The sequence below is a fragment of the Heterodontus francisci genome, chromosome 12 (genome assembly GCF_036365525.1).
Source record: "Heterodontus francisci isolate sHetFra1 chromosome 12, sHetFra1.hap1, whole genome shotgun sequence".
Taxonomy (NCBI): Eukaryota; Metazoa; Chordata; class Chondrichthyes; order Heterodontiformes; family Heterodontidae; genus Heterodontus; species Heterodontus francisci.
In genome coordinates, this window is record NC_090382.1 from 104,089,962 (window position 1) to 104,106,162 (window position 16,201).

The following is a 16,201-nucleotide window of genomic DNA, read 5'->3' on the forward strand; positions in this document are numbered from 1 at the left end:
TCAAAGGATTGGAAGATTATGGCAAGTGCCTCCACAATTCCCACCCTCAGTATCCTCACATGCATCCCATTTGGTCCTGGCAACTTATCACAGGCAGCCTTTCTAATATCTCATCATTTTTTAGCCCATCCAGTGTCTCAACTACCTCCTCTTTCACTATATCTTGGACAGTATCTTCTTCCTTGGTAAACACAGATGCAAAGTAGTCCTTTAGTACCTCAGCCGTCCTTCTGCCTCCATGCATAAAGCTCCATTTTAGACCCTAATTTGCTCCACTCCTCCTTTTGCCACCCTTTTTCTATTTATATGCTTATAGAAGACTTTTGGATTCCCTTTTATGTTAGCTGCCAGTCTCTTCTCATACAGTCTGCTTCTTATTTCCTTTTTCACTGCCCCGCTGAACATTTTATACTCAGCCTCGTTCTCAATTGTACCTGTCATATGTACTATTTTTCTGCTTCATCGTATTCTCTACCACTGTCCTCATCCAGGATGCTTTGGCTTGTTTGCCCTACCTTTCCCCCTCATGGGAATGTTCCTCGACTGTGCCTGAATTATCTCCTCTTTAGAGGCAGCTGTCATGATCCTGTCTTTTTTTTTCCTCTGGGAAATATGTGGTGTGTCTTCAAGACAGCAAAGGATCAGTACTGCTTTAAGAACCAGCAAGCCTCAGGAATTATAAAAAGTGAATTTTGCTTGCCGTTAGCGACAAGCATATGGAGAGGGAACCAACCAGCTTCAAAGAATGCATCCTGGTTACCCGGCAACAGCCATTCAGGGACCAAGGACCGGATATAAATGTTGCAATTATCTTTTAAACTGGCTTTTTAGTTGAAAACAGACTGTTCTAACAGGAGAAACAGCTGTGTGTTAGCACCTGAAAGGAAAAACAGACCATTTAAACTGAAATTTTATCCCTCAAAAGTTCTAAAGCCAAATTGATTCATTTAAAAAGTGTTTGCAAGTCGTTAATTGTGGAAAATCATCGCTGGCGAAGGAAAGCATCACTTACTGCTGGAATTAGACTACGGACTGTTCTACTGTTGAAGAACCTATTTTCCTCCCCATCGGACGACTGTGAGGACTTCAAGCAACCTTGGACTTTTTCACCTGCGGAAGGAGCGTAAATTTGCAAGGACGTTAACTTTTTCTATTTTAAATGTTGTTTATATCGTCATAGTGTTTAAGAATTTAGTTTTTCTAATTAAACAGTTAATTTGTTGATTTAAAGACACCTGGTTTGGTTCGCCTCATTCGGGGGTTAATAGATGGTACAATATGGCTGGGTCTTTCTTTAATTTGGAAAGTTTAAAATTATATGTTAGGCGATCTGTGGAGGGATGGGATTGAATTAACTGCGTTTCTCCCACCAAAATCAGAATTGTTTATTTTGATTGGGGGCTTTGACTGGAGCAGTCAGTCGTAACACAGCCCATTGCTCTGTTATAGTTTTTACCTGCCAATCTTTGATTCCAATTTATCTGATAGACTTGTTCTCACCCCAGCTGAAACTGGACCTCCCCTGATTAATTATTTTTTTTACTCTGGATTGCTCCTTGTTCATATCCATAGCTAACCTAGCCCTTATGATACTATGATCACTGTTCCCTAAAAGTGCCTCGACATCATTCCTCAGAACCAGATCCAGCAATGCCTCCTTCCTTGTTTGGCCAGAAACATACTGATCAAGAAAATTCTCCTGAACACACTTCAGAAACTCTTCCCCTCTCTGCTCTTTGCACTATTACTATCCCAGTCTAATATTAGGGTAATTAAAGTCCCCCATTATTACTACTCTATAGTTTTTGCACCTTTCTGTAATTTCTCTGCAAATGTGTTCCTCTATATCTTTCCCACTAGTTGGTGGCCTATTTGATATTTAACCTAGCTGTTTCTTACCAAAATGTTGCACATTGTACACTTTGAAAGGAAAAGCACAGACTGGTCTGTAGAAGTTTTATTAATAAATTCTCTACTTCATGTGTCTCTACAGGACGGAATGTGAAAAGCATTATTCCTTTGATTTGCACATTTACAAGGTTGCAGTTACCTGTTCACAGGTGCAGTTTGCAGATATGCACAGAGTGAAAGAGAGACTCCAGTTTCCACAGATGTGTATAATTGTAACAAGTACTGTGAATATTTGAGCAGTTTCACAATTTGCACAAACACAACATTTTCACTGTTAAAATTAGAGATATATGTACTGGAGCTGAGCCATGTCAAACTATCCTCTGCTACACTCAGTCCGCTGCGAGCGACTGTTGCCCCGTGGAAGAGTTTTCTCATTGAGCAATGATTCATGTGCCAATGTTCTGACTCCAGCCTTTTCAACGGTGCATGAATGTTTGTGGGGTGGCAGTGGATGGGGGAGGAGGGGACTTTGGTCAGGTGAAAAGATGCATTGCTTCAGTAGTTGAGTAGCCTGCCAACACACAAGGAATGTGCACTTGACTGATGTACCAGAGATCTAACCAGACTCGTAGAACTGATTTGCAGTGAGAATTAACACCTTCGGGACATTAAGGCAGGCTAGTTTAGCAATTCAAATAACCCAATGAAAGTAAGGCTTAAAAGTAGGATTCCTCAACAATCAGAGCTCGAAGCTTTGGTCCACGTTTAGAGTGAGTGCTGCGAACTTTACTAAACATCTGGGGACAATTAATGTACACACATAAAAAAGGAAAGTTTTAGGTAGATTCATAGCCCGTGGCTCAGCTCCACTCAGACAGGTGATAATCATTTATAGAGTGTCTCAGGAATGTGCATGTGTGAGAACAATCCCATATCACAATGATTATCAATAAGACAGCATAGTATCCAGTGAAAATTACAGAAGGTGGTGATCAAAATATCCTTAGAAAATAAGGAAACAAAAAAACCATAAGCTGGCAGTGTAGGCATGTTTGATTGACCAATGGGCAGCTTTCAACAAGACATTCAGAGTTATCCTGACATACACAATCAGCCACATTAATTGGGAAGGAGTGTCTTCGGTTTGCAGTCAACAGGTTAGATACAGAGTAAAGTTCCCTCTACACTGTCTCATCAAGTACTCTGTCAGGTACAGCATGGGTTAGATACAGAGTAAAGCTCCCTCTACACTTTCCCAGTCTCAGGTGAATGCCGCACTCTGCACCTCAGTGATATGTTTCATTCCCTACACCAACCGTCCCATTTTCTGAGGGACATTAGTATTTGGAGCCAAATTGTGTTCAGTAGCAGATTTACTGCCAGCTCAGTCTCCTATACAACCAAAGTGGAGAGAGGGGAGCCTCAAATGCTCATGAGACACCACTCCTCTTCACTGTCAATTCCCAGCAGCGAGCGAGAGGTTAGTCAGCATGACAGTGGGCATGATGACTTTTCCCATAATGCAAGGGTCTGGAGTAGAATTGGCTAATATATCTGTTCACACGCATTCAATGCTGAACTCATTCTTGTTCAGTTTCTATGTATGGTCTCAATATGAGACTGTCGCCTTTCTCTATCACTCTCCATTAATATCGGATGGCAGCATCATGGGCCGTCCTGAACTTATACATGGTGACAAGTCTCACATGAACGGGAGTGGAACTTTTATACCCAGGGAAACATAAGCTATGAACAGAACAATCATTTAAAAAGCAAAAAAAGAGAGGCTGACATCAATTAACATGCAGCATTGAAAGTCACAAAAGAGAGATTAGAAACGAGAACACATTATTGGAGCTTCTGCTGTTTGCAATTATTGAATAATTGGAAAATCCTCAAGAACCAAAGATCTGAGGCCTTACCTGCTGAAACATGGTTTACAAATGAAAAATAAACGCTTTTCATCTTGATCAAAAATTACGTCCAAAACTGTTTCCTCACCAGCAATTCAAGTTTTAAAGATACAGGTCCAGTAACTTTGAATTTGTTTCAAAACTCATACAAATAATTGGAACAGTGAAAACCTAATTCATCAATTTTCCAACTCCCATTAGAAACCTGAAGCTCTCGAAAGCCCCCAAATAACATGAATTTGTTTCATCCTTACAAGCCCCTCAGGCATTAACAGTCAACCATGGAGTGGGGGGTGGGTGGATGGAGTCATGTGTAGGCTAAACTGGGTAAGGGTGGCAAGTTCCTTTTCCTGAAGGACAATAATAAACTTGTTGCGTTTTTATGACAACCCAACAGCTTCATGGTCACTTTATCTGGTGCCAGTCCACAAATCAGCAGGTTTAGTGAATTTAGTTTCACAACTTGCCCGAATGGGGCTTGAATTTGCAACCTGTGTTGTTCGTTCAGTACCAGAACCAGAAGGCTGCCTTACCAATTGGGTGAAAGCAGGATGGGAGCCAAAATTGGCTCCATTGTGTCTTGATTAGGTGATGGGTGGAGGGAGTTGAAAATCAGGGAGGGTTCCTGTTCGTGCTTACTATCTAATAACTCCTCGTGAAGATGTATATACAAAAACAGGATTGGGCTCAGCTGCCAAGCCCTTCCACAGTCGAACAGCCTGCTGGCACTAGAAGGATGAGGTATTGGCAGCTGGCCTGCATCCCAGTGAAAGACAGAGACTAGGGGGGGTGAAACAGACCATCACTCTGCTCCCTTCTCCATTTAGATAGTATGTATCTGTTGCAATGAGGAAACAGTGAGTGAAAGAGTCGCTGCATGGCCGTGCGCTGCAGATAGCAGGGGGGAGGGGGGGGCAGGACTAGCAACGGGTCAACTTCCACCGCTCTTCCACTCAACAGTAAACTGAAGCAACCTCCACTGAAACCACTTTTCAGTCACTGGTTGCGCTATATTAAGCAGGGGTTGGGAAGAGTATGGGAAGGATTGGAAAATTCCAACTTATCCTTTGTCACACTGAATAAAATATTCAGTAGTCTTGTTCGCCCCCCACCCCCGACACCAGCTGGAATGGGACCAAACAAAATTAAAATAAAGTACAAACTCCTCTGCATTTACAAACAAAATTACAAAAGCAAAGCAGAAAGGAAAGAGTTTAAAATGTGCATACATTTTTGTAAAGTTTACCCACAGGCGGACACGTGGAATGAGTAAACCGGCGATGTGCAAGGTTGCGTGATAGCAGAGAGCTTAGACAGATAATCTCTCAAAAATATTCTCTGGGGTGGAGAGAAGGGGTCGTCAAACTCTTGACACCCTTGTGCTTTTACACTGAATCACTTCTTGCTGCTGTCCCTCTCCCACACCGACCTCTTTCACTATGTCACAGGTTCAGTGAAACACCGTCTGTCTCCACTGCTTGTCCAGGAGGTAGGGCCAGAGGCAGCGTTGCATTCCCTCTCGGAACGGGGTCTGCTGTCCAATCCCCATCTTCTCTAGGCGTGAGCGGTCAAGCTGGGCATTCTTGGGTCGGGGAACACCAACAGCAGGACAATCTGTGACCTGGAGGGAACAGAGAGCAAGGAGTGACCATTCCACTAAAACTGCACAAAGCAGCTCCACAAAAGTAACTTGCATTTACACAGCTCCCTGAATCCAGTAAAATGCTCAGGAAATCTCACAGGAACTTGAAGACAAAAACTGAAAGCAAGTCAAAGGCGACATTAGGAAGGCTGATCAAACACTTGGTAAAGGAGGCACATTATGAGGGCGTTTAGAGATACAGCACTGAAACAGGCCCATCGAGTCTGTGCCGACCATCAACCACCCATTTATACTAATCCTACACTAATCCCATATTCCTACCACATCCCCGCCTGTTCCTATATTTCCCTACCACCTACCTATACTAGGGGCAATTTGTAATGGCCAATTTACCTACCAACTTGCAAGTCTTTTGGCTTGTGGGAGGAAACCGGAGCACCCGGAGAAAACCCACGCAGACACAGGGAGAACTTGCAAACTCCACACAGGCAGTACCCGGAATCGAACCCGGGTCCCTGGAGCTGTGAGACTGCAGTGCTAACCACTGCGCCACTGTGCCGCAATGTGGGGGTGAAAGCCATTCATTGGGTGGCATCCGGAAGCATCTCTTCACACATAAGGTAGTGGAAATCTGGAACTCTTTCCACCAGAAAGCTGTTGAGGCGGGAGGGGATCAATTGAAAATTCCAAAACTGAGATTGATAGTTTTTTTTTGTAAGGCAAGGATGTTAAGCATAAAGAACAGAGATGGGTTAATGAACTGAAGATATAGAACAATCATCTTAAATGGCACAACAGGCTCAAGGGGCAGAATGGCTTACTCCCATGTTCATAATGTGCGTTCTCCACAACTTTATTACACGTTAGGTGAAAAAAGTTCTCCCAGAATAGAACATAAGAAATTGGAACAGGAATAGGTCATACAGCCCTTGAACCTGCTCAGTCATTCAATAAGATCATGGCTGATCTACTTCCAACTCCGCTTTCTCACCCGATCCTTCGATATAGATTTTTGGGCACTAAGGGAATCAATCTGAGTCTTGAATACACTCAACAACTGTGCATCCACAGCTCACAAGGGTAGAGAATTCCAAAGATTCACAACCCTGAGTGAAGAAATTTCTCCTCAGCTCAGTCCTAAATCAACACTTATACTGAGACTCTGATCCCTATTTCTAGACTCTTCAGCCAGGGGAAACATTTTCTCAACATCTACCCTGTCAAGCCCTCTAAGAATTTTATATGTCTCAACGAGATCAACGCTCATTCTTCTGAACTCGAGAGAATATAGGCACATTGTACTCAAACTTGTTAAGAACAACAAGGAAAAGACTTTTGTTCCTCACATCAAACTTCAAACTTTTTAAGACTCACGTCTCATGGGTAGTTGAATACTTCACTATGATTAATTTGCCTGGATTCAACTTTTTCAGTTTCCTCCCCCCATTGAATCCTCTTAAACAAAGTTTTTAAGAGAATGGAATTGAAACTAACAACTTGCATTCAATTTTTTTTAAATTAAGTCTTCCTGCATCCCAAGGTGCTTCTCTATATATAGATATATACACACATATACATACACATACATATCTGTGAGCGTCTGCATATCTATTCAACACTTACTTAGTTTTTATTGTGGGGCAGGGAGTTGGACAACTCAACTTAAAAAAAAAAAAGTTTAGCTGTCCCCATTTTTTTTTTTTAATCAGTCTGGACCCAGCCAACCTTCCCCTCCGCACCTCTCCCCACCCCCAACAACATTCAACCTCTGGGATGATGAGACACAGATGATGCCCCCTCCCCCCCACCTCCCAGGTGTGCGCTCCCACTGGGAAGCTAATGGGGACCAGACAGGGAAGACCTCCAACTCTTCCCCTTGCTGCCACACTCAATCTTCCTCCACCCCCGGCATGTCAAGGAATGCCTCACCTCCACTTGGCATTTCTACATGTAGTGGCTTAGATAAGGATCTAAATGGAGGGGTTGATGCCACACAATTCCAACTCCACACACTCAATTCCAAGCCCCTCTCAATTCCAACCACATGACACTGCAGAGAGCTGGCACAGACAGGACGGGCCGAATGGCCTCCATCTGTGCTGTGACCAGATATTTACAGCTAAGTTTTTAAATCCCATTTTAAAATACCCTATAGTATACAGATTCTTATTTTACACAGGATTCCCTCATTGGGATAAGTTTTCTGAATGAATAGCGTATTATTTTGACATACTACTGTCTGGTTGAATCAGTGTCCTACAGGAGGATACACTGGCAGATTACCAACAAAATACTGAGAACATAAAAAGAGTCAGAATTAGCGGGCAATGTCCCAGGAGATTTACATAGAATCAGACTATTTGGCCCAACCAGTCGATGCCAGTGTTTAATACTCCACACGGGCCTCCTCCCACTTTACTTCATCTCAGCCTACCATCATAAACATCTATTTCTTTCTCCATTGTGCATTTCTACAGCTTCCCCTTGAATGCAGCTATGCTATTCACCTCAACGATTCCATGTCGTAGCAAATTCTACATTCTAACCAGGGTTTATCAAATGCCTGGCCTATACAAGAGGTGTCTCACAGGGCATGAATCAGCGCTTCTGTAGGGCTTTCCCAGGGTGCTGTTTCTGCTTTCAGGCCTGTTATTACCTTTTTAGGAGGCAGTCCTGGTGTATGTGCCTAGACTTCCAGTCAGCTACTTAGAACACCAGGTAGACTCTGGTTTCAGCAGCGCAGAGGACAAGGCAAAACAGCAAGGTAGCAATAAGGGAAATAATAATCAGGCAGGACGGGACAGAATACAAAATTAAGAGTGTGCAAGCACCAAAATATCTATGATCTGATAGCTATTACAGAGACACGGCTGCAAGATGACAAAGGCTGGGAACTGAACATTCCAGAATACATGACATTTTGGAAGGACAGGAAACGGTGGAGAGGTAACTCTGTTAATTAAGGATGACATTAGTACAATACAGAGAGGTGACCTTCATTGTAAAAATCAAGATGTAGAATCAGTTTGGGTAGAGATAAGAAATAGTAAAGGTAGGAAGTCACTTGTGGGAGTAGTTTATAGGCCCCTAACAGTAACCACACTGTAGGACGGGGTATACATGAAGAAATAATGTGGGCTTGTGACAAAGGTACGGCGATAATCATGGGTGATTTTAATCTACAGATAGATTGGACGAATCAGATTGACAAAGGTAGCCTGGAAGATGAGCTCAGATTGTTTTCGGGAGTTTCTTAGAGCAGCATGTTCCAGAGCCCAATCAGAGAGCAGGCTCCTCTAGATCTGGTAATATGTAACGAGACAGGATTAATTAATGACCTCATAGTAAAGGCACCCCTAGGTAGCAGTGACCATAACATGATTGAATTTCGCATTGAGTTTGAGGGTGAGAAGACTGGATTTAAGACTAGTGTTTTAAATTTAAATAGAGGGGAATTATGAAGGTTTGAAGACAGAGCTGGCTAAAGTAAACTGGGAAATTAGGTTAAGGGATAGGTCAGTAGAGATGCAGTGGCAGACATTTAAGGGGATATTTCATAACACTCAGATACATTTCAGTGAGAAAGACAGACTCTAGGGGAAGGACGCACCATCCATGGCTAACAAAGGAAGTCAAAGATAGTATCAAATCGAAAGAAAAAGCATACAATTCAGCAAAGAGTAGTGGCAGGTCAAAAGATTGGACAGAATATTAAAAAACAGCAAAGAATGACTAAAAGAATGAGAGAAAAATTAGAGTATGAGAGAAAGGTAGCTAGAAATATAAAAGAGTTTCTACAGGTATTTAAAAAGGAAAAGAGTAAGTAAAGTAAGTGTTGGTCATCTAGAGAGGGAGTTTTGGGAGTTAATAAGGGAAAATAAGGAAATGGCAGAGGAATTGAACAGATATTTTGCATCTGTCTTCACTGTAGAGGATACAAATAACATCCCAGAAATAATTGTGAATTAAGAATTGAAAGGGAGGGAGGAACTTAAAACAATCATCATCACCGGGGAAAGGGTACTGAAAAAACCATTAGAACTAAAAGGTAACAAGTCCCCAGGTCCTGATGGACTTCATCCTAGGGTCTTAAAAGAAGTGGCTGCTGAGATAGTGGATGCATTGGTTTTAATTTTCCAAAATTCCCTAGATACTGGTAAGGTCCCATCAGATTGAAAAATAGTGAATTTAACTCCGCAATTCAAGGAGGAAGATAGAAAGTAGGAAGCCATTGGCTAGTTAGCTGAACATCTGTCATAGCAAAAATGCTGGAATCTATTAAGAAGGTTATAGCAAGTCATTTAGAAAATCTCAATGCAATCAGGCAGTCAACATGGTTTTGTGAAAGGGAAATCGTGTTTGACTAATTTATTGGAGTTCTTTGAGGAAGTAACAAGCAGCATGAATAAAGGGAAACCTGTGGATGCGGTGTACTTGAATTTTCAGAAGGCATGTGACAAGGTGCCACAAAGGTTACTAAACAAAATAAGAGCCCATGGTATAGGAGGTAACAGATTAGCATGGATAAAGGATTGGTTAGCTAACAGGAAACAAGAGAGTAGGCATAAATGGGTCATTTTCAGGTTGGCAAACTGTATCTAGTGGAGTGCCACAGGGATCAGTGCTGGGGCATCAACTATTTACAATCAATATCAATGACTTGGATGAAGAGACAGAATGTATGGTTGCTAAATTTGCTGATTTATTTATTTAGAGATACAGCACTGAAACAGGCCCTTTGGCCCAGCGAATCTGTGCCGACCATCAACCACCCATTTATACTAATCCTACACTAATCCCATATTCCTACCACATTGCCACCTGTCCCTATATTCCCCTACCACCTACCTATACTAGGGGCAATTTGTAATGGCCAATTTACCTATCAACCTGCAAGTCTTTGGCTGCGGGAGGAAATCGGAGCACCCAGCGAAAACCCACGCGGACACAAGGAGAACTTGCAAACTCCGCACAGGCAGTACCCAGAATTGAACCCGGGTCACTGGAGCTGTGAGGCCCCAATGACACAAAGATAGGTAGGAGAGAAGTTGTGAAGAGGACTTAAGGAGTCTGCAAAGGGATATAGATAGGTTAAGTGAGTGGGCAAAGGATGGAGTATAATGTGGGAAAGGGAGAACTTGTCCACTCTGCCCAGAAGAATAGAAAAGCATTTAAATGGAAAGAGATTGCAGAACTCAGATGCAGAGGGATCTGGTGTCCCAGTATATGAAACACTAAAAGTTAATGCAGGTACAGCAAGTGATTAAGGAGGCAAACACAATGTTGTCGTTTATTGCAAGGGAAATGGAATATAAAAGTAGAGATGTTTTGCTACAGTTGTCCAGAGCACTGGTGAGACCACATCTAGAGTATTGTGTACAGTTTGGTCTCCTTACTTAAAATATATAATTGCATTGGAAGCAGTTCAGAGAAGGTTCACTCAACTGATTCCTGGGATGATCTTATGAAGCAAAGGTTGGACAAGTTGGGTCTGTATTCATTGGAGTTTAGAAGGATGAGAGGTGATCTTATTGAGGGGACTTGACTGGGTGGATGTTGAAAGGATGTGGTAAACACTAAAACTAGAGGGCAGTGCTTATAAATAAGGGGTCTCCCATTTAAGACAGAGATGAGAAATGTTTTCTCTGAGAGCCATGAGCCTGTGGAACTCTCTTCCCTGGATAGCGGTGGAGGCAGGGTCATTAAATGTTTTTAAGGCAGAGGTAGACAGATTCTTGACAAACAAGGGAGTCAAAAGATATTGGGGGGGTAGGCAGGAGAGTGGAGTCGAGTCCACAAACAGATGATCTTATAGAATGGCAGAGCAGGCTCACGGGTCCAATTAGCTTACTCCTGCTCAGAGTTCGCATGCCTCCCAAATCCAGGACCTCCTGTAAGAAGGGGAGCAGCAGACGCAGGGAAACAACACCACCTGAAAGTTCCCCTTCAAGTTACATACACACCATCTTGATTTGGGTATATATCGCCACCCCTTAATCATTACTGGATCAAAATCTTGGAACTCCTGACCTGACAGCACTGTGGGAGCACCTTCATCACACCCAGTGCTATGGTTCAAGGTGGCAGATCACCACCACCTTCTCAAGGGCACTTAGGGAAGGGCAATAATTGTTGGCCTTTCCAACGATGCCCACATCCCAAGAATTAATTTTTAAAATCTCTCATTTGTCACGGAGACAGTTTTACTTAATTGCAAAGGCAAGTTTAAGCAGAGCATTTCGCACATAATGTGATGCTTAGCCCACGTGTTGCTCTAGGCACTTGCTCCCCACGGCTAGACCGAGCAGGATTGGATCTAGAAGGACTGAGGGGGCTTTGAAGCCTCCTGGCCAAAATGGTTGCCTGCATTTTACAGGGAAGGCACAACTAGATTGTGTAGCAAATGACACCATTGCAGAGCAGGTCATCAACAGCACTCCCCTCCACACTCGGAGAGGTGCAGTCAGTGAAGCATCCGTGAGCTGAGGGGGATATCTTGAGCTTGCACATTCTCCAGTAGGTGGCAGTTGCAAGAATCTGTTCATCCACATTGCCCGGCAGACTGGCTTTCATCATCAGCTCCTCAGAGAGTCAATGGGGTCTTACTTCTTTTAGCAGACCATCTCCGTGCAGTTACTGGGCTGGTTACAATTATTTTTAATTGCTCTGCCCTATTTCTAAATATCACAAATAGGACTGAAGTCAAAATCTACATAATTCTAACTATTGCAATTTTGCCAGCAGTCAATGGCCATTCATCATTAATGCTCATCTCCTGCCAGACTCCTTCTACCCAACCCTCCCTCACTATTCTGTTGCTCACTGCCTCTGCACTCCTCGGGATTCTGCAGGGTCCCTGGAGCAGAGGCAGCAAGAGAGAAGACTAGAATAATCTATTACCACATTTAAAATAAGAAACCTTGAACAAAAAGACACAGGAGAAGCTGGGTTCCTCTCCTTAGAACAGAGAAGGTTAAGGGAGAGATTCAATAGAGGTGCTTGAAAGCATGAACAATTTTGATGGAGTAAATAAGGGGAAACCACTTCCAGCGGCAGAAGGGTCAGTAACCAGAGGACAGAGATCGAAGATAATTTGGTAAAAGAACCAGGGATGAGATGAGTTTTTTTTTTTGAAACATAGAAAGTTGTTTTGATCTGGAATGCACTGCCTGAAAGGGTGGTGGAATTAGGTTCAACACTAACTCCCCTAAGGGAATTGGACAAATACTTGGAGGAATGGGACTAATTGGATAGCTTTCAGCGAGCTGGCACAGGCACAATAATCTGAATGGACTTCTCGACTGTAGGATTGCATCAAAAGGACAGTGAGGAAGGCAGACAGCAGGATGTCAGCAGGCTAACAGTGAGTATGATGATAAACAGCCATTTTGTGCTGTGATTATTTAGGTAGCCAAATCCTGCAACGCAGTAACCAATTCTGCAGCCATGGTCCAACATCAGAAAACACCCTGTAATATTTATTAAGTACTTTTTATTTATTTATTTAGAGATACAGCACTGAAACAGGCCCTTCGGCCCACCGAGTAGGTGCTGACCATCAACCTCCTATTTATACTAATCCTACATTAATCCCATATTCCTACCACATCCCCTCAATTCCCCTACCACCTGACTTTATAAATTTAAAGGCAGTTTTAATGCATCAGGCCCCAAGGTTCCACTCAAGTCTTTGGGGCCACTTAACCTGTATCTGCTTCACCTGACCTTTCACTCAGCCTGGTGACAATGTGGTATACCAGAGGGTTTCCTGTTTAAAAGGAGCAGAATATACAACATGGTTTCTCGTAGAGTTTAAAAGTACAACTGTGCATCTCTTAATTGTTAAAATTAGTGATGACCTCAGCACTTCCTGTTGACAGACTCAGAACCAGCTGGTGTAACATTTAACACGCTCCAAATACACAGGGAGATGATAACTGCTGTTGTGTTAAATTCGAATGGCAAAGTGCTGTGTGCTCCATAGCAGGAGACTGAACATCAGCACCTTAAGGCTCAACTCAAACCAGCTGCTGATTTAAGATGTAGAGATCACAGAATTCATTCCTGGGCATTCAATGTTCTGCAGACTTCACCTGTCTAGCAATGTGCAAAATTCAAGGCGATTCTTTCCTTCTTTCTTTCTTTTGGGCCTCCTTATCTCGAGAGACAATGGATACGCGCCTGGAGGTGGTCAGTGGTTTGTGAAGCAGCGCCTGGAGTGGCTATAAAGGCCAATTCTAGAGTGACAGGCTCTTCCACAGGTGCTGCAGAGAAATTTGTTTGTCGGGGCTGTTGCACAGTTGGCCCTCCCCTTGCGCCTCTGTCTTTTTTCCTGCCAACTATTAAGTCTCTTCGACTCGCCACATTTATAGCTGCCCGCCAGCTCTGGCGAACGCTGGCAACTGACTCCCACGACTTGTGATCAATGTCACAGGATTTCATGTCGCGTTTGCAGACGTCTTTAAAGCGGAGACATGGACGGCCGGTGGGTCTGATACCAGTGGCGAGCTCGCTGTACAGTGTGTCTTTGGGGATCCTGCCATCTTCCATGCGGCTCACATGGCCAAGCCATCTCAAGCGCCACTGACTCAGTAGTGTGTACAAGCTGGGGATGTTGGCCGCCTCGAGGGCTTCTGTGTTGGAGATACGGTCCTGCCACCTGATGCCAAGTATTCTCCGGAGGCAGCGAAGATGGAATGAATTGAGACGTCGCTCTTGGCTGGCATACATTGTCCAGGCCTCGCTGCCATAGAGCAAGGTACTGAGGACACAGGCCTGATACACTCGGACTTTTGTGTTCCATGTCAGTGCGCCATTTTCCCACACTCTCTTGGCCAGTCTGGACATAGCAGTGGAAGCCAAAGTCTTTGCTCGAGTCGCACTGAGCAGGCTCCAGAAGCTGGCCGAGCGCATCTACCCTGAGGCACAGTGTGGCTTTCGTGCAGAGAGATCGACCGTTGACATGCTGTTCTCCCTTCGTCAGATACAGGAGAAATGCCGTGAACAACAGATGCCCCTCTACATTGCTTTCATTGATCTCACCAAAGCCTTTGACCTCGTCAGCAGACGTGGTCTCTTCAGACTACTAGAAAAGATTGGATGTCCACCAAAGCTACTAAGTATTATCACCGCATTCCACGACAATATGAAAGGCACAATTCAACATGGTGGCTCCTCATCAGAGCCCTTTCCTTTCCTGAGTGGCGTGAAACAGGGCTGTGTTCTCCCACCCACACTTTTTGGGATTTTCTTCTCCCTGCTGCTTTCACATGCGTTCAAGTCCTCTGAAGAAGGAATTTTCCTCCACACAAGATCAGGGGGCAGGTTGTTCAACCTTGCCCGTCTAAGAGCAAAGTCCAAAGTACGGAAAGTCCTCATCAGGGAACTCCTCTTTGCTGACGATGCTGCTTTAACATCTCACACTGAAGAGTGCCTGCAGAGTCTCATCGACAGGTTTGCGGCTGCCTGCAATGAATTTGGCCTAACCATCAGCCTCAAGAAAACGAACATCATGGGGCAGGACGTCAGAAATGCTCCATCCATCAATATTGGCGACCACGCTCTAGAAGTGGTTCAAGAGTTCACCTACCATGGCTCAACTATCACCAGTAACCTGTCTCTAGATGCAGAAATCAACAAGCGCATGGGTAAGGCTTCCACTGCAATGTCCAGACTGGCCAAGAGAGTGTGGGAAAATGGCACACTGACACGGAACACAAAAGTCCGAGTGTATCAAGGCGATGAACATACAAACCAGTGGGGATTGGAAGACTGCTGTCAGCCGACATCACTTGTATCTGATCCAAAACAATGACTATGGAGGGGACTGCCACAAGAATGGACAGGGAGTTCTAGCAGAATGGGTGCAATTTCACTTAATATTTATTTATTTTTATTTATTTAGAGATACAGCACTGAAACAGGCCCTTCGGCCCACCGAGTAGGTGCTGACCATCAAACACCTATTTATACTAATCCTACATTAATCCCATATTCTTACCACATCCCCTCAATTCCCCTACCACCTACCTACACTAGGGGCAATTTACAATGGCCAATTTACCGATCAACCCGCAAGTCTTTGGCTGTGGGAGGAAACCGGAGCACCCGGCGGAAACCCACGTGGTCACAGGGAGAACTTGCAAACTCCACACAGGCAGTACCCAGAATCGAGCCTGGGTAGCTGGAGCTGTGGGCTGCGGTGCTAACTGCGCTGCCCCGATTTCATTCTCAAGTCCACCAATATTAGAGATGGGAGGGTGAATCTGGAAACTTCTGTATTTACATTTAGCTGAGTAAAACTGACATTTGATCTCTAAACTTTTTTTTTTTAAAAGAAAAAAAAAAAACTGGTGTTGACTGTATCACTGGCACCACTTGTTAATGGCTGAAAAAAATCACTTGTATTAAGAAAATGGGGGTGGGTGGGTGGAGGAAAACAAGCAGAGGTATTCTGACACCAACTTGGTTCATCTGAGTGTGGTCTGGTCTGTCCAGAACTCATGCAACGTATCCAGGACATAACTGTGGAGGTTTTTGAGCAAAATTAGCGTCAGTCTTTTTTTTTTAAAAAGGGAGCAAGTTGGGTGCAGGGGTTGGACTTTGCAGACTAAACGATGCTGGAAAAATTACAATTCAAACAGGTAATGTCTCATAACATATTCAACAATAATCCTCCAATACACAGGGGGAAAGTCAGTGATGGGCTAGAAGGGGAGGATTTTGTGGCATTTGGACTGTGTTAAGACACAAGATGGTAAGAAATAGGAGCAGGTTTAGACCACACAGACCCTCAAGTCTGCTCTGCCATTCAATACGATCATGGCTGATC

General features: G+C 43.8%; 1 protein-coding gene across 1 annotated transcript in view; it reads right to left on the bottom strand.

Annotated features, from left to right (window-relative positions):
* Positions 1-1,942: 1,942 nt before the first annotated feature.
* mat2b (methionine adenosyltransferase 2 non-catalytic beta subunit methionine) overlaps positions 1,943-16,201 on the bottom strand; it is a 40,253-nt gene continuing 25,994 nt past the window's right edge. The window contains exon 7 of the mRNA XM_068043985.1: positions 1,943-5,388. Coding sequence (XP_067900086.1) covers positions 5,218-5,388 — 171 coding nt within the window. The 3' untranslated portion in view covers positions 1,943-5,217. The remainder of the gene's footprint in view (positions 5,389-16,201) is intronic.